Consider the following 19,572-nt stretch of genomic DNA (forward strand, 5'->3'; position numbering starts at 1 on the left):
ATCCCCTGTTCCTGCCCCTCACCTCCCTCTCTGTTTCTCCCACCAGCATACAGTAACAGCTGGCGGGGTCACATAGTGTAACCAAGCTACCTCTCTCTGTCTCCCTCTTCCTCTGTCCCTTCTCTTTAGCTCAGGCCTGACATCCAATAACACGTAGCCTACAACCTGAATAAAAAATGATGACAAATGACAACATTAAAGTAGAACGTACGCAGCATACCAGTAGAGGTCTTTGGAAAATACTGTGGCTCAGATTCAGTGAAATTACATCCAAATTCAATTTGAGGACAGTCATTAATGTTACAATCGATAGTGATGACAGAAGCAAGGACAGCAATTACAGAGAGTACAGCGTGATCTGGTTGATCACTAGTCGTGTGTGTGTGTGTGTGTGTGTGTGTGTAGGTACTTGGATCTGTCACATCAGCAGATTTGCAGAACTGCAGTGTTATATAACCAGGGAGAGGGAGGGAAATAGAGACCAAGGGTCGGAGAGATGGGGGGGCTTTATAAGTTGGAAGCAGTGGGTAAAGTCAGAATTGCTGCTCTACCTGGTTCAAGTATCCATAGCTGACATGGGATTCAATTTAATTTTAAAATAAGATTTCAAAGTCTTCAGCCAGGGTAATTCCCCTCAAACGCTCAAGCTGATCCCTAAACTTGGAACATCAATAAAAGCAAGAGCTCATAGTGCTGTTCTCATGTGTTTGACAGGATTTGGACCACATTTAGAATATAGCTGGCATATAGTATCAGGGCATTTTAGCACTATTTAAAATGTAATTAGATGTGTTTAGTCAATCTGCTGTGCTGTGCTGTGGGAGGAGATTCAGGATTATGGACTGCTGTCTTTGTCCTGGAAGGATTAAGGCTCTTTAAGGAGATCACCAAATTAATATTCATACACTGAGTAGAAGAGGACAGATAGAAAGACAGACATAGTACTATTACTAATAGTAATAATATATTATACTACATATATACCGACATTTTGACAGAACTTAAGATGCACCCTAAATGATTCTGACACCACCATGTACAGGAAGGTGGCCCTTCTATATTAATTCACTAAGCTCTATTTATAGGTAAAATTTACTTTCAATAACACAAATTAATAATGCAAATAGATGCACTTTAATCAACATTTTCATAATAACTCACTGATGACTAAAAGGCAAATTGACTAGCTTTTAAATGTTTTATTGACATAAAAAAAAAATCAGCACTTTTTTTCAGTAATTTCACAGCACAGCATTTGTCCACTGTAGCTGCAATTACAATTATTTTACCTTTCAGCTTACACTACATTGATTTGTCTATGCACAAAAACAGCCATAGCCAAACAGCATCAATAGAAACAAGTCATTTTACAAATCAGTTGGGGATTAAACAGCATTTGCCAAAACATTTGCTACATCCTTGAGAAACAAGAAATTTATCTGTACAGACATAAACATTTGTGGCAAAAATTGTGCGTAATGACCTTGCGTGACTTGACTTGTGTGTTAATTGTGGGTGGTGAGGTTTCCATGGCAAAGTACTTGGGTTTTTGGACTCATATCTACTAAAAAAAGAACAATGTAGAAGACTCTCAAGCATTTACTCTATACACCAAATACTATATTTACTTTATAGTCTATACATTGGTTATATATTGGTTTTTAATAGGGTTGGGTACCGTTCACACCGATAGTGGTACCTGAAATTTGGTTCCGGTACCCAACGGTACTTTCGCTCTGTAATTACATTTTTTTAATTTCAGTTGTAAAAATAATTCCAAACCTATTTATCCTATTTACTTAGAACATTATTTATTTAGAATATTTTACACTACACTAAAACCCTCCCACTCTCCTCCTACAACCTATTAAATTGAATAATTATTGATTTCTTACTCACTGTAACTTTTATTCTTATATTTGTATATTATTCTTTTTTCGTTTTATTTTCATCTTGACCGTTTTTAGCTGCTCTTTAAGGTTTCATGTAGAGCACTTTGAATTGCCTTGTTGCTGAAAGGTGCTGTAGAAATAAAGTTGCCTTGCCTTACAACCTCAGCCTGTCAGTCAGTCACCAGGGCATAGAAACCACTGTTGTGCCTGCTTGTCTCAGAGGAAGTGTAACATTAACAGCACAGCGACTGCTTTCGTCTCGCCATTAATATCATATCGCAGCAAACGCTGTCTACGTGAAGTTTTGAAAAACTGTAACCATACTTGAAACCACTTTATCGGCATTCAACAAAACTGCAGAGCCGTCGTAGTTTGCTCGAGTTTACTCCGTCCGCACCTGCGCGTGTGTGTGTTGGAGATCCGCTCTCTGTCAATATGCAGAGAGGACAGATAAGCTTGCGCTAATGCGCTCTGAGGTACCGGAATTTGGTACAGTTTGATTTAGCGTGAATCGGTCCTCGGTAGTACCGACATACTGTAATTCGGTCGGTACCTAAAAAAAGTACAGAGTTCGGAACCCAACCCTAGTTTTTAACTCCCAAAAGTGACCAGCCATCCAGTTTCAGCAACATAGACAGACCTAACTAGGCCTACAGCACAACATTGAATAGTGGCCTATGTACTTGGCAAAAATGAGAAGGTAGCTAATGATAACTACCACTAGTGTATAATACCTGAAAGCTGTGGATGTTGTTGAAAAGCAGCAGTGTTATGTAATAATGACCCTTATCCAAAAAATATGCATATTATATATAGTATATAGTATACTGTGATTAATAGATATAATTAATTATAATGTTGAAGAAGCATTTATTTAATAACAAAAAATATGATCACCCCGCAAAAAAAGAGATGGCACTTAATAGGTGGCACGTAAATGTGGTATAAAATATGGCCAGCTGTCACAATATATGTTTTGACATCTACACAACCAATAACATTAAGAGTCACCTGCAAATCTGACGTAAGGCTCCACTCATTTGCCAACAATGTACAAAGTGTCCATCTGCCAGCCCGCCTGCCTTGCCTGACCTGAGCTGAAGAAAAAAAGAAACATGCTGTGCTCTATATCGGATTCATCTAATAGCGAGGGTCAGGAAGGGACATAATTCCATTAAAGCACTAAGTAGTGATTGAGTGTGTGTCCTGGTTTTTGTAGGATATAAAAATAACCTTGCACAGGAGATCTTTTTCAAGTACCTGTCACAGCCAGAATTTCAATACAGTTAAAAAATGTTTTCAGACTGCACAGATTGTGTAAGGGTATTTTTGACATACATTATCATTACAGTTATGATGTTCATTGTGAAGCCTGAGAAAAATAGAATTATAGTTAGTCAGTATGTGCGCACATGTTAAATCACAGTACAGTTGATTTGTTTGTATGTTTTCTTTGTGTGTGTGTATAAGTAGGGTCGTAGTGTGCTGCTGCGTTTCAGTTTGCACATGTATGTGTTTTATGGAAGAGGTGGGTAGTAAACTGGCACATCATGGTCACACACACTGAACCCAGATGCCTTGTCAACCGCAACGGGATTGTGCCAGTCTCCCTTAGATGTTGTCTCCATTGTAAACTGTTTCTCACAGTCCAGGAGGGTGAAGTCGGGGTTGAAACAGATCTCAATTTGCCCCAAAATCTGGAAATCAGCATTCTGTGAAACACAAAAAGACACAATTTAATGAAGAGAATGTCAGCCAATATTTAAAGGTCCTATGACATGCTGCTTTTTGGATGCTTTTAGGCCTTAGTGGTCCCCTAATACTGTATCTGAAGCCTCTTTCCCGAAATTCAGCCTTGGTGCAGAATTACAGCCACTAGAGCCAGTCCCACAATGAGCTTTCCCTAGTATGTGCCATTTCTGTGTCTGTAGCTTTAAATGCTATTGAGGAGGAGAGAGGTGGAGGGTCGGGGTGTGGCCTTGACCAACTGCCACTTCGCTTGTTTGAAAGCCATGATGTCTCTCTCTCTTTCTCATGGATGGGCCAAATTCTCTGGGCGGGCAAAGCAGAGATGACCTCATAAGGAGCAAGATTCCAGATTGGCCCATCTGAGCTTTCATTTTCTCAAAGGTGGAACAGGATACCCAAGGCTTGTTTTACACCTATCACCATTTCTAGCCACTGGGGGGACCATAGGCAGGCTAGGGGAACTCACATTAATGTTAAAAAAACCTCATAAAGTGAAATTTTCATGCCATTGGACCTTTAAAACATAGCTTAAATACAACCAAACCTGAAACAAAAATGCACCTGAACATTGCTGAAAAGTAGGACAATGCAAAACACAAACAGCAAGTCATGATTTCATTATTTAAATGAAACTATACCTTTGATGGTTGGACACATTGGATCTTAGGTTTGATGCTGTAGAAGTTCTCTATGACTCCTTCAATTTGTGAAAGCTACACACATTAGGGATTAGAGAAAATCAAAAGTGAAAAACAATAGTATTAATACAGACATTATTATTACAGAGTTACTTTCATGCTTTATTCCTAACATAACACTGATATTTGAGATTTGAATATACCATAATTTGATGCTAAAATATAAATAGACCTACCTTGTAGTATTTTTCTGAAGGGGTGATGTCAAACTTCTTCAGGATGCTACAATAACAGAAACATGTATATTTAAAACTTTGAGCTGTTTAGGCTTTCATCCAGAGTGAATTAAAATAATTATACAACAGTCACATTCTGAAATACACTGTGGACAGCAAACATATGCAGGAACATCAAGACACAACTAAGAACTAGAAAATGAGACATTGTTTCTGAGGAAAGTGTGTGTGTGTGTGTGTGTGTGTGTGTGTGTGTGTGTGTGTGTGTGTGTGTGTGTGTGTGTGTGTACTGTACCTGTCCAAATCCACTTTATGGTATAGTTCCAGTGCCTTGCTGAAGTATTTATGTTGACTATTCAGAGAAGGTGCTTTGGCTGCACATGTACCATGTTTGTGCCACTCATACTTCCTGTTGAGACAGGCAGACACACAAACAGATCCTGTAGTCAGGGCTGGTTAACTTTACATATCTGAGCACAGTGTGCTTGTCACCAACTGTAATCTATGCATGCAAATTGATAAATGCATGACACTGCATTCTATGGTATTTCCAGCTATGTAGTGTGAGGCTACATATACTATACCATAACATTGTGCAGTAGAGTATCAGGAAGACAGAAATGGCTGTATATTGCCGTCACAGAAAAAACGTAGAAGTCAATGCTTATAGCCATCAACAGGATTCTAGAACATACTAAACAAAAAAAAAAGTTTCATAGATTGATTGATACAATACCAGAAAGAAGCAGACAAGGGGTTAAGCAAGTCAGGCCAACTTGTCTTCATGTCTGGAAGCAGGTCCTGAAAACACAAACCCCAAAACAGATGTTTTATCTACTGTATACAAGCTAATGAAAAGGAGGAGAAAATAATAAATAAATTCCCCTTCCCAAATTCTGTGATGTCAAATTTCACTGTCTGCCTCGGTTTTGTGTGCTTTAGATTAAAAGAGCTTTTCATCTAGCCTTATGAAGAACCAAGTATTCTCCCGTTTTTTCTTAGTCCTGCCAATTGTCATCAGTGTAACCATTGTCTGTTTGTTCTTCTTGATACATTAAAGTGACTACTGATTTACAGAAATAATATAAATTACTTTACAAGAATTTTACACCCAGTTGTTAAGACACACTCAGTCTTAACAGTGTTGTACCTCTATTTGAGAAGAGTTGAAATGCCACGATGAATTGCAGTCAATCCCTTTATCTGGCCTGGAAAACAGTAAGATTCACAAGATTGCCCTGTGTTACTCATTTGCAGAGATAGAGAGAAAAAAACAGGCAGCAAAAACTGGTATTACAACAAACTAACGATGGCTTTTTCAAAAGAGCCGTTTTGCCATGCGTTGGCAATTCTTTCCCCAAGTAGTCTTGCATTGCCAGACCTATCTTACCACTTATATATTCTGGGAAAGGGGAAATAAAACGCTCTGGCTTGTTTGTATTACTTTAAACCAATCAAAACCAACCACAGGCGGCGCTAAGCCCCGGATGCAGCAACGGCGCCTTTGCAAAATAGAAAGCAACTTTCCTAAATACATTAGTGACAAAAATGTGCTACGTCCCTGTAATAAGTTCTGAGCTGGATTTTATTCCTATACTGTATATATAATATATTGTAATAACAAACATTTTCAGACAAGACATTATACACACACACACACACACACACACACACACACACACACACACACACACACACACACACACACACACACACACACACACACACACACACACACACACACACACACACACACACACACACACACACACACACACACACACACACACACACACACCAGAGTCCATGTAGTGTCCAGTAGCTAATGTTGGGATGACATGCTGGGTGTTCCATCTGAAATGTATGAAAATTAGTATCATTATTCCATCTGGACACCAAACACTTAATTCTGTTATTAGTAATAAACATTCACTGCTCAGCTGGCAGTGCCTCATTGAGCTGAAGAACACAAATCTGTCAAAACCTCAATGAGGGTGCAAAGACAAAGAAAAGTTGATTTAAAAACAAAGTGAATTTAGTAGCTACAAGGGTTGCAACTAGTGATTATTTTATTACTGATACTGATCAATTTTGATATTCTTAGATGAGCCCATGAATTGTGGGTGGTGAATGAAAGCACCACTAGCAATGGTTTACTGTTTGCACTTCATAAAAGACTTGAGTGACTGATGAAAATATACACACTTTAAATATAGAATATGGCTTGACTATTGCATTGCCAACCACCTAAAGTAAAAAAGTACTTCTGTTTCCCACTAAGGAATGTCACACCGTCAAGTGGAAAGGGGAACTGCAGCAACTCTGTGGCTTTGCAGTTAAGGATCTACATGTATCTCGCTTCAGATGAGTATTTTTAAATTTTTTTTTATTCTTCCCAAAATTGACTTGATAGAAATTTCTATCTTCTGAGAAGGTTAGTTTGTCAATCATTAGGCAAAATGAGACCCAGAGCTAATCAATGGCAAAACATTTTCAACCCCAAACAGAAACTTGTCGTACCAAGACCACAACGTTGCCAAACCTTTGCTTTTGACACACAGCCAGGCATGTAATACAAAACCACATGCCACTGAAAGGTTTGAACTATCAGAGAGGTTCTCAAAAAAAGCATAAAACGCAAGAAAAGTGCTGTCAAAGCTAAATATTGTGACTTATTGAAAGTTTAAAACCACATCTTCTGTGTTGAACAGAATCTTGCCTAATCAGGCCAAATTGTTGACACGCAGTCAGTCTCGTGATTCAGACATCACATGACATTTAAGGATTTAATGTTGACTCAGTGATACAGTATATATATATATATATATATATATATATATATATATAACATTCTGGGGCAACATAAGAGGGCAACATTGTCTTAAGATCAGATACCATGTTATTAATCAATTTATCATAACTGTTGGACGAATACTATCCATCTATACTACCTTCAATTTGTCACAACATGGTTACAACAGGGTTATATTCATCTTGGCTGGTGCAGAAGTGGATCTATCAAGACACAGACATAATACTTTGGCTAAAGATATTGCTGGACTAAGAATGCTGCACATGAAAATACACTAAAGTGTATTAAACAACGAGATGACTGTGACTGACTACTCAACCACAGGTTGCTGATAGTGTAGATGCCTATCATGATGAACTGAAAACCTTCTTTCTCAAACATATCTAGACATCTAATATTAATCCGGTTGAATACTGAACTATTGATTTAGGGACTTAAGTAAGCAACAGCCCTGTTTCATCCTACGAATGAAAGAATAACTAATAACAAATCTGGCTCTGGTCCAATGAATCAAAGTCCTTTTTCATAGCGGATATTTTGACTTGTCTTCATAGGAAAAGCATTGGTGTGAATAACATTAATGATGGCTCCGTGCTATTCAAGCAGCTAAATGGCAATCATCAATTTTATTATTTACATCTGTGCTTTCCTACTATATGTCAAATTGTTCTGTGAAGCAGCCCTATTGCATCTTTAAAAAGGTTCAAATGTCAAAGACTAAATAAATAAAGGCAGGAAGAAACTCACACTACAGAAGGTGCTGGGCCAGTGGTGGGTCAGGATCAGTTTGGTCCACATGTGTCTGAAAAACATGCACACATACATTCATTTTTTAGTGGAGTCCAGTTTGTTTATTATTTATACATGAGGACACAACATTATCTATTGAGAGATCATTTCATATTTATTTTGGTAATTTAACAGACATACAAATGGAGAGGCAGGAAATAGCAGTTCATTAGACCATCTACCACCATATCCCTCTATACGTACATTATTTTTATTATTAAGTATATTATTTGTCTGTACTTACGGAGGTGAAATCACAAAGGATGACAGGGCTGCTGCCAGGCAGAGCAGAATAAGGAAGCAGAGCCTCATGTCTGACCTTAAAGAAGATAATAGATTTGTCAATTAACAGCTGCTTTTATGCAGAACTCAGTATTGGACATCAGGGTCCTGCAACATCCACATAACAACAACAGTTAAACAACGCCCAGAGTATAGAATCAGACCAATGTTCCATGTATTACACAAATTGTAGATGTTAGGCTGGTTCCCTGAGCAAGAAAAACAGGTTCATGCACACAGTGGTAGACAGAAGAAGAATAACAGGAAGTGCCTTTAACTGGGGGGAGTGTAATTAGGCAATTATCAAAGACCTTTAACTCAGCAACCTCTACCTCAAATACACAACCAATAACAAAATGCATTTGAAACCTTATGCACACATATTACGGCGCCAGTTTAGCAAAAAAAAAACAGGCTACCCTAATCACATCAATCATGGAGGCGACAATTGATCTAGGCTATTTAGTGATATAAGAAATGATCTAATTCTGAATCTGATAACAGCGATTATCAAAGGGTCTGTCAACGGTGCTAAAATGTGCAGTTCTGTGTCACAGCTCAGGCTGAAGTTCGCACATGAAATTGTCCAGTTTGTTGCAAAACACCAAAAACACGTCTGCGAAACGTGCTCTGCTACAAGCAACAAAGTCAGCAACAATGGCAAACACGTATTCATGTAGCCTACTTACTAGAAACACAGCAGCAACCGTAGGAACAAATGGTGTTAACACACTCGGATTGAAATACAACTGCAACTTTAGCTAGTTAACGAACAGATGGCGACCGTATTTATATGGATGGCGACGGCCAACTTAGTCAATGGTCAGGCACAACAAATTAAGTTACAGTAACGTTACGTACCTAAATGTGTAAACACGTTAGCTAAGCTGATCTTAAACTCGAAATAATATCGTAAGTTGGACCATTACCCAATAAGTTAACGTTACAGTGAGAGCAAAACGGACACAGCGTGAAACTAAACTTCAATTTAACCGAACAGGCTGAGCCGTTTATTAAATGTCTCACCTTGTGGCGGATATGTTGCAACGAAGATTTGTGGTGGTTACTCAAGCGCCGTGCAGTTTATCATGTAGAAAACCTAACCAGCTAGGTAGGTAGATCACACAGGACAGAGTACAAGGGAACACTCATAGACAGTATATGTTTACGTCCCGCAGCAGATTCCCTACCTGTCTGCACAGCCAGAGCCTGTCTATGGAGAGCCTGTTCACTCCCTATCTCACTCCCTATTAGCCCCATTGTACCAACCCGGAATTTTCCCGAGAGTGGAAGTTCTCCCTTTATTAGACATTCTCTGGCTCAGCCAACCGTGAGCGCCGTATACGTCATCACGTGGTAGGATGGGTGGCTTGATTTATTGTCCGGAACACACCGGCTGCTTCTTGTCCAAAGCCTTGTAATTATGTTTTGAAACTAGGTTTGCTGGCGTAACACTGTTCAATCGTCCCTATCGAGACAACTTGTACTTCAGTGTACCATGTATAGTTTTAATCACAGCATTGGCTAAATTTGGAAGCTCAAACTGTGTCTATAAAAGTGTGTCAATAGAGAATGGCAGTTTAGCAATGCGTTCACCAAAAATTACTTAATTAATCTGTAGTCAGTTAAATTAATGGGGTATTCAATAACCAAACTACTCAAAATAAATGATTTGCAGTTATTAGTATATGTATTTGCTGGGTGTTATAAAATAGAAGGGACATGAACTGTTGGACTAGCTACGTTCACAACATACTGGGGGATTTACTATATAATCTCCTTTCTGTGCATTAATGTCTTAACAGCTACTGTAGTTTTCTCTAAGCCTAACAGAAGTCATGCGACTTAAATAGAGGTTTAAAAAGCCTATATGAACACACTATGTAGTTAATGGAAAGGTGCAGTTGATATAATTTTCGATCAAAATGCTTGAAATCCTGGTCAATGTAAATCCAAGATCAAAATAATGCTTGATGAGTTTCAGAAATGGGTGTTTTCTAAATGGTCTAAATAGAGAGACAGTCAGCTAAATGTGTGTCTATTGCTGCATGCCTACCACATTCTTTTTTTCAAATGAATATTCAGTCAGACATTTCCCTGTGCAAAGTGCTCTGCACTAACGATTCATAATTTAAAGTTAATCGGACAGGCCTGACTTATTAAATGTATGAAATGCCCAGGGGTTCCTTTTTAAATGACTCATTATAAGCCACTGTGTAAAATTAAGCATGCCAGGAGACTAAAATGAGAGAATAATTCATCTTGCTATATCTCCAGGGACTGCAATGTCACAAGGTGTTGCCTGGAATACTAAAAATGTCATAATATTCTACTGGAAGAAGCAAATGATCATACAACAAAACTGTATATATATATATATATATATATATATATATATATATATATATATATATATATATATATACACTACCGGTCAAAAGTTTGGGGTCACTTAGAAATTTCCATTCCACTCCATTCCAGACACAATACCTGCTGAGATCAGTTGTATTGTTTTTTTTAACCAGGGCAGCAGTTTTCAGATTACATTATTTGCTTACATAATTGCAAAAGGGTTCTCGACTGTTGTAGGAAGAAGTGGCTGAAGAAACACTTGAAATTCATGCTTTTTGGTCTAAACGTCATACCCAAATTAAAAGTGGTACAGCTCACATATACTTTGACACTCAGGGGTGTGCCTGATATCATTGGATAGGTGATTGATGTGGGTTTGTTTGTGTATTTGAGAAGTGTTGTATTTTGTAGTTTTTTGGCTTTTTTATTTGCACTTTTCAAATAGAAATAAAAAAACGCACAGACATATTTGTAGAAAAGAATTCATATAAAATCCATTTTTGAGTCTTTTAGCTTCTGAATTTTTTTCTGTAGTAAGCTGAGACGTGGCTAATGCTGTGTTGTCTGTCACCTGTCAGATGTGTTTACAGCAGTGTATTTTAATAATTTTACAGATTTATAACTTGGACAGAAATAAAAAATCTCCATTCTAACCTCTGTAACTCTGTGTCAGTAAGGCCTAGAATCACCCTGACACTTGTAACACAAACTTGAGAATGTTTCCTTTCCAATGATATCAGGCACACCCCTGAGTGTCAAAGTATATGGGAGCTGTACTACTTTTAATTTGGGTATGACGTTTAGACCAAAAAGCATGAATTTCAAGTGTTTCTTCAGCCACTTCTTTCTACAACAGTCAAGAACCCTTTTGCAATTATGTAAGCACATAATGTAATCTGAAAACTGCTGCCCTGGTTAAAAAAAACAATACAACTGATCTCAGCAGGTATTGTGTCTGGAATGGAGTGGAATGGAAATTTCTAAGTGACCCCAAACTTTTGACCGGTAGTGTATATATATATATATATATATATATATATATATATATATATATATATATATATATATATATATATATATATATATATATATATATATATATTCAATGCTATTTCTTCTTCGTTCAAATTGCTGAAAATTGACCACCACCTTATTACCCTGGATCACTGGCTTACCAACACCTCACTGTCAGCCAACAACATAATGTACTAAAATTATAACTGGGCTTTGGTTACAGAGTGTACTACCACATGTCCAACAGGGGGCTCTTTTCGACCCCAGGACAAAAAGAGTTAACAAAGATTAGTGCACATAATTACAATGAATCTAACATGGAATGTCTGAAGTTTTTTTTAACCTTTGTTGATGTAAGACTTTCAAAAAAATGTTAAGGCATAATAAACCATTAATAAATTAACAAGTCATATGTCTCATTTGTCTGTTTTCAATGCAGGATTGTATTGACTCCTGATACCTCTCACAGTTTAACCACTTAACAAAATTCTTTTAATATGGTTTGTATTTATAATGTATTATAAATTAATAATATATTCAGCATACATGACATTATTATGAAGGTAATGGGGATGGGACCTTGTAAGTTCAAAACCCAAGCTACGCTCAACTCTTCTTATTGTATTATTATGAATTTTATTCTATTTTTATTTATTATTATTATTATTATTATTATTACATAACATTTTTTAATATAAAAAAACTAGATCACTCACTCACTCACTCACTCACTCACTCACTCACTCCCAAGACGCCATCCTGCCACTCTCTCTCTTTCCTTTTCTCAAATGTAACTCAGTGTACCATAATATGATTTCGCCTCAGATGTGAAATGTGTTTCCCAGTTCCTCCACTGTGTCAGGAATAGTCTAGCTGTAACTGTAGCTAGTTTTATAAATAGGCCCTGGTAAAAGTTCAGCGACATGCGACACAGTGTCTCAAGACGTTTCTAAGTGCAGATGGAGAAAGATCCCGAGAGGGACTTAAGTACTGTTTAAAGTAAAGCTAGAACAATTTAAATGTATATGTGAAACAGCTGTATACTTTAGATATAAATTGCAACACAGAATTTAAAATTGATTTTCAGAGTTTGAAGGTGCATGTTCTACAAGCGTTGAAATGCCGTCTTAAGTATGTTTTATTATTCAATAACTATGCCATTGTACTATGGAAGAAAATAAAGTGACCAGCCTTGTTGCAACGTTCTTGATTAAGCTCACCATCTTGCTGCCTTTTCTGTAGAGCTAAAAGTGTTGCTTGAAAATGTGTGGTGCTGTCTCCGATAACAGATTCCTTGCCTTCTCTAGATCAGCTGGTATACCTGAATAACCAGTTGTTTAACATCAGTTGTTGACCTAACATTCCCGAAACCAGCAATTGGGCAAACTGATAAAAAACTGTAATGGGCAAACTCTGTTAATCAAATACTTTACTGGTTCTAATGGTACTGAGACTTGAAGGATACTGGTTATATATAGGCAGCTCTCTTTCCTTATAAGGCCTCAGGGAGAGGCAGGTGGGGGTCGGTTGGAGACGGGTGGTGGTTTCGTTGGCCTGGTACTTGGTTTAGGCTGACTCCCTTGTGGATTCAGGCTGAGAACCGAAGTCGCTGCAAAGGAAATCTCAAGGGGTAAGAAAACTATAATTTAATTCTCTTTCGGTTTCCATCACCTATGTATCCTCAGCTTTTTTATCTGCTTTTGTTTCAAACTCAAGTGTGGCAGGTAGTACCAGTGGGGTGGAGGAATAGAGAGCAGATTATGGCATGCATGACTAAGAGATGGTGCATGGCCCCTAACCAGAGCTGATAATACTTGTAATATCTGATGAATGATAGGATATATAAATTATGAAGAATGTGCTGAAATTCAATTTGAATAAATGAGTTAACCAATGTTAGCAGGGTCTGTGTATTTATCATACTTAGACTCTTAATTGTTTAAAATGGACTCCAACTGGACAGTTACATTTGGTGGGGACACCTGGGACTGTTGCTTCAGTGCATAGATTGCTGGTGTGTAGTTTTGGGACTTAAAGTGTTGACTTTATTTGATCTAATTCTAATTCAGGAACTTATAAATACAAATGAGCAACTGATAATTATTAAGCTGCAGAATTTCAGAGGTTTTATGGTTATGATTTAGAATTTTAGAGGTTTACTGTCACAGACGGTAAGAGGCTCGGGTTTCGGGTTTGGCAGGCATTTGTGCTGTTGCAGTATTAGCCGGACTGACAGAGGCAGAGGACAGCCACTGGAACTGGATTGTAGAACTGATGGGAATAGAATAATAACCACCAATAATAATAATAATTTAATGCTGATATTCTTTGGGAGCAGAGTGTCTTCCTATGTCTGTGGCTTTGATTTTTGATCTGCTTTAGAAGGTGCTATATAAATAATCTAAATAATAAATAACTTTCTGACAAGGAACAATAGGGACTTCAGTGATTTTAGTGGTACAGCTCTGTGACACTGTTGGACAGGCTGGTTTACTGATCCTCAAGTAGGGTGAAGTGTGTGAAACCACAGAACATTTTCTGTAACAAATTTATAATTTAGGGGCTTTTTTACTGCACAACCACATGATTCAAGTGATAAGTAGTATTGGTACTTTTTAAGATATGGCGCCACTACAGCTTCAGTGTGCGATTCCCTTATACACCACTGTTGTAAATATGGACAGCCATACACATGCATTTGTTATGGTTACAATACTCATGAATAAAAACTTGCCAATCTACAACTTTGCTAACACAGCCAAACATCCAGCAAGTGCAACAACACAAGAAATAGCAAGCCGGCTAATATTACTCACTAGTCCAACAGCAAGAAGGCCGGCTTCTTGCAGCGTACCCGCTTGCGAGAACAGCCGATTGGGGCGCAGAGTAGGAATGGTAGAGGCACCATTCTCCCCATTACAAGTCAGTGAATCATGAAATGATTTTGAAGCTGTCATTTTAAGGTAAAATAGTTACATACTATTGCTTTAACTGTTATTGCTGACTTAAGGGTCAGAGGTTAGATGTCAGTGGTTAGGGCATTATGATGTCATCTATCCGATTGACTGGCTACTTTATTGGCAGTTTTCGGGCATTAGAAGTAAGTTACACATGCTGGGGCGAGTGTATCAGAGATGTGGAAACAGGAATGTCTTTGCCAGTGGAGCATCTCAGTGGCTTTCAGGGTGAGGTTGGGCAGTGAGAGTTGCTTCATGTTTCATCTGAACTTATTTCTGGTGTCTGAGGTGATGTAAGGCAATTATGTTCCAACGCTGCTATGACTGCATGATGTAAGACAAAGTTATGCTCTTGCTTTGGTGTGTGTACTGTAAATGTCAAACACAGCAACTTAACTGTCAGTGATACGTGTGTGGCAGTTCTTTCTTTCTGTCTTTCTTTTTTTTTTCTCAGTGTTGTATCCATACCATGTTATGCTATCCTTTCATGTTTAATTTAGTATTGTTTCAATTACTTGTCTTTAAAGTAAAAAATAACGGTATTCACAGTCCACCACTGTATATAAAACTGTAATATACAACTGCTTGTGTTGTATTTGGAGCTGTCAAGTTGATGGACCGTCTTTGGTGCAGCTGTACTGTCAGTTACTGGTCCAACAATAATCTACATCCATTCCTTTTGTTTATGTATGTGTACATGTGTGTCCGTGTTACTGGCGTCTTTAAATTAATAAAGTGTCACCTTGTCATTCCTGAAGCTGTGTGTGACAGTGTTGCCAAAGCCATGTGTCCAAATTCCAGGAGGGCTTTTTTTTTAGCAGTGGATGAGGCAGTAAACAAAATATATTGTCTGCTAATATTACTAGAGGTTGTTGCAAAGCACCAAGTCGTTATTAGAGAGAAAGACAGGACTATGTTTCTGAAAAGCTCAAAACGGTCCTCCTAATGATTAACTATCTCTTTCCTTCCTTACATTTGTCTTCATTAGACTGCATCTACTTCATGAAGTCACTTTGACGGTCCTTTAGGGTTGGTAGCCCTTGTGTTTGTGTATGTTGGTGTCACTGTGTTGCTGGTCTGACTTGTAAGTGAGGATCTACTGTACTTTGTTACCATGTCAGTCTGTGTGTTGCTGGTCCAACAGGTCAGTATCTACAGTGTCATCATGTCAGTGTGGACGAAACGTGGGAGTTACAACCACGAATACCACCACAAACAGAGCAAATATGTGGTTAAAGAATACAGCAGGTACATGTTACACTCTAATACAAATTATAACTGAAACATTAAGCCCTTAAACAGTAGTATTTTAACAGTAGTAAGCTTTGACTAGGTGAAAATAGTAAGGCTGACCTGGTTAACATTAAACTAACATCAATGCCAAACTAACAAGCTCATCCTCGAAATCAATATGATAGCTGATCAATTTAATAGATCGATATTGGCTGTATTAAGCCAAATCCAACCTCAGTCCTTGGTAACTTACTGCTTTCTGATTTTGACAGCAGTCAAAAATGCCCCACTGTGCTCAGTTAAAACACTGAAACCTAATTTGCAATGCACAGAATTGCGAGTCAGTGAACTGCACAGTTTTGATGAAGGTCCTGTATTGGAAGCATACAGTGAGCAGGTTGAGAAAACTGCTCTGAATTTGAGTATTTTTCTCATGCTTAAAAGAGGCTGTCAAAACCTTCAACAGCCAAACTCTGAAACTGATGCCTTTTCCCACAGAGTGTGTTTGTGGTTAGATTTCAAGTATAACTTAAATTGGATTGGCTTTACTAATTTTAATATTGGCCTCTCTGGAAAGCTGTATTATGTAGAAAAATAGTCCAGAAATCCCCAGTTGTCACTCTAACAAACTAGCTGATGGGCGCAAAAATATTTTGCTAACAGATTTTCATATTTTGCGCTGCTGTGATTGGTAACTATGTAGAGTGTTTATGTACATTTTTGTTTTTGTGTGCTGTGTTTCATGTCTATACTTACCACTTTAAAAATCTTCTTCTTGCTGCTGATCACTTCTTCTTGCTTCTTTTTTAAAATTCTTTTTGCTAATAAGCAGCTAACCAGCACACAAGTCTGACCTTTGTTTGACCTCATTTAACAAAGTGTTCATTGACAAGTGTTGAATTATCTTTACTAATGTAGCAGCAGTGCTCGTTTAGAGCTTATTTTCCTAACCGATTCTCTCATCTTTTATTTCAAACTCAAGTAAGTATGAAGCTTGTGTTTGTAACATGCTCTAAACACTGATTGCCTGATGAAATATAAGTTAACTATTGTATGTTCAAATGATTGATTATTCTACAGACTAGACAACAATTCCAGGCACATTTACACAACCACAAGAGAGGATTTTTTTTTTGTTCTCTCAGATAACAGGCCTGTTGCCAGGTCTGGGCAGCCTCTCGTCTGTTGGGCCTTCAGTGGCATAGTCTGAGTGCTGAATGTAGGATTTGGCCATGCACAAAGAGATTGTGTAAAGCAGCAACAAATGGAGGATGTTAGGGTTATGGAGTTAGTTCCTTTTAAACAGCTGTGTCAGCCACAATGGTTTATGACAAAAACAGTTGTTGTTGTCCAGAAGGTTCAGCTTACAAATATGCATTTATTAGTTAAACATTTATTTCTAGAGATTATGAAGGCCTCATCATATTTTTCAATGTCCAATGGTGTGCAAGCAGATACTATTTACCACATTTAAAGCTAATGACTCTCTGAAGCTCAGATGCCATGTCTTTAACACATATGTTGAACAGTGTTCAGTAATGCACCCTGCTAAGCTAACCTCTTAAAAGCTTCTCTCTTTGGTGCTCAAGGCTCTCTGATGTCAAACACATAAGCCTTCCTATGAAATATTTATTAAGTTGGTGTCTCTTAGTCATAGATGAGTGTGTGTTGATAGCCTGTAAGGTCAGGCTCGGTCAGGGAGGTTTTATTTCTCTGTCCCTACTATTGAAAGATCTTGGAAGGTGTCCTGCATTCTTTGCATGAACCAGGTTCGCACCCTTTGGCCTAATATTGGTTTCATGGCAGAGATTAAAGGCACCTGGCTTTAATGCTTGTCGGGGGGATTTTGTGAAAAATAACAGTACCAGGTGGGATTGGTAGATCAGTACTGATTGACTTTACTGATAATTTAAAATGGAGGTGCACTTTTTTTCAGCAGAGAAAGGTGAGCTGTCCTGCAGAGTTTGCTAGAGGACCCCATCATTGCTCATAGAACTTTGGTTGTAATGGATAACCTTTATTTAAGAAAATTAAAACTCTTTCACTTAAAGTATTGTCATAGTTATAAAAATGGCTATGCAATCAGATTACAAGCCCTGTCAAGCACTGCCTACAGACTCCATTCAGCCTGTTGCACATAGTGTATCAAAACAGACGAACGCGCAGCACTAAAGCTATTTTAGAGGCTTAGATTCAACAAATCCCATCAACAGCACAAGGCATTTTTCACACCAAGGTATGTTTTGAAACCAGTGCTGCTTACTGTAAATGTTATTTTGGGAAGGTTTACACCCTTATATCAGGCTAATGTCAAATCATAAATATTTTCAACAGTAGGTACATGTTCAAAATCCCATATTTTTTTTAAAGAATTTACTAAATTCTCCGCCTGTGTACAAGGAAAACTGATTGTTAGCAAAACTGACTCCCTGTTTTGTCTTTAGTTCTGAGGCGATGGAGGAAAGATATGAGCACAAAACACAATCTCGCATCCAGGAAGTGGTAAGAATCTATAAACTTTCCCTATCCAGATGTGCATATAAACATTGGATGAAAATTGTGTGTAATTATCTGTAGCTCATATTGAGACAATGGTAGTTGAACCACATTGTTCTAAAAGATTTTTAGGTGTAAAGTTTTTAATGTTTATTTGTTATAATATGGTACTATAGTAATAGGATAATAAGGCAATATAGAGAGTGTGTGAGTAAGAGCAGTATATTATTCTATTGCTTAAGCTATTGGTATTCTTGTTTCCCTGTCTAGGTAAGGACAAAGATGGGGGACAAATATGTGCGTGAGGAGCCTATGATCAGGGGACCGCAGTTCCTTGTCAGACTCAGATCTCACACCGTGTTTGAACACACTCCAATCAAACTCTTCTGTACTGTTGGGGGCTTCCCCACACCGGATGTAAAATGGTGAGTAAGAACTAAACACGTGTTTTTCTTTTAATAACATGGTAAACTTATACTAAAACTGACTAAATGATTAATTAATTTTTTTAACTCAACTGTACACTATTTCATGAGAAAAAGTTGGCCTAGCATCTCACTTTTTTTTTTTTTTTTTTTTTTTTAGATATGATAGTATTTCGATTCAATATTAGCAGTGATATTATGAAAAGTTGCTGCTAAAAATGTTGTCTATTATGATTCCACGTCTTGATGCTGGTCAGCAGTAATTGTTCTCTATTTCAGGTATAAAGATGGTGTAATCCTGTCCATGTCCTCTGGACAGTACCTGGTTCAAGCTAAAGGTGGAATCCATTCTCTGGAGATCCCAAGGTGAAATAATTTTTAAAAAACACAGACTTTAAGATAATTGAAAAGGTCCCCCGTGGATGTTTTGACCACTTGATAAGCTGGTTTTCATATTAAAAGAGGTACTCCACCAATTATACTCATAAAGGGTCTGTTTACTTGACACGGTTTAAGTACTACCCGGCTTGTGAAAACAGTTGTGTAATGACTTCTGTGGCTCTGGAGGGAGCTTTGTTAATGTCAGAATTCAAATGAACTGCAGATTTGAAGTTTAAAAGATAAGGATGTTTATAAGGCAGAACAGCTCTAATGAAAGATGCTTTTGAATTGCATTATACAAATCGTAGGATCTATC

The 19,572-nt window shown here is 37.7% G+C and overlaps 2 protein-coding genes across 4 annotated transcripts in view; one reads left to right on the forward strand and one right to left on the reverse strand.

The window, feature by feature from the left end:
- Positions 1 to 3,377: 3,377 nt before the first annotated feature.
- Positions 3,378 to 9,665, reverse strand: rnaset2 (ribonuclease T2). Of its 3 annotated transcripts, none has more exons than XM_028586881.1 (10): positions 9,425 to 9,665; positions 8,361 to 8,435; positions 8,075 to 8,129; positions 6,314 to 6,369; positions 5,666 to 5,723; positions 5,252 to 5,316; positions 4,811 to 4,924; positions 4,516 to 4,561; positions 4,280 to 4,354; positions 3,378 to 3,604 (listed from the first exon to the last, which is right to left on the reverse strand). In XM_028586881.1, exons 2-10 carry the CDS (start codon positions 8,426 to 8,428, stop codon positions 3,410 to 3,412), a joined length of 732 nt encoding a protein of 243 aa, XP_028442682.1. In that variant the 5' UTR covers positions 8,429 to 8,435; positions 9,425 to 9,665; the 3' UTR covers positions 3,378 to 3,409. The 3 variants fall into 3 exon arrangements, with proteins under 3 accessions (XP_028442682.1, XP_028442689.1, XP_028442698.1); XM_028586888.1 differs by having other exon boundaries at positions 9,589 to 9,630; XM_028586897.1 differs by lacking the exon at positions 9,425 to 9,665 and adding an exon at positions 9,088 to 9,229.
- Positions 9,666 to 13,107: 3,442 nt separating this feature from the next.
- Positions 13,108 to 19,572, forward strand: part of myom2b (myomesin 2b) — a 36,623-nt gene continuing 30,158 nt past the window's right edge. Inside the window, exons 1-5 of the mRNA XM_028588458.1 lie at positions 13,108 to 13,394; positions 15,866 to 15,969; positions 18,399 to 18,456; positions 18,721 to 18,875; positions 19,155 to 19,241. Coding sequence (XP_028444259.1) covers positions 15,887 to 15,969; positions 18,399 to 18,456; positions 18,721 to 18,875; positions 19,155 to 19,241 — 383 coding nt within the window. The 5' untranslated portion in view covers positions 13,108 to 13,394; positions 15,866 to 15,886. The remainder of the gene's footprint in view (positions 13,395 to 15,865; positions 15,970 to 18,398; positions 18,457 to 18,720; positions 18,876 to 19,154; positions 19,242 to 19,572) is intronic.

Source organism: Perca flavescens, chromosome 1 (genome assembly GCF_004354835.1).
Source record: "Perca flavescens isolate YP-PL-M2 chromosome 1, PFLA_1.0, whole genome shotgun sequence".
In the NCBI taxonomy this organism is placed as follows: domain Eukaryota; kingdom Metazoa; phylum Chordata; class Actinopteri; order Perciformes; family Percidae; genus Perca; species Perca flavescens.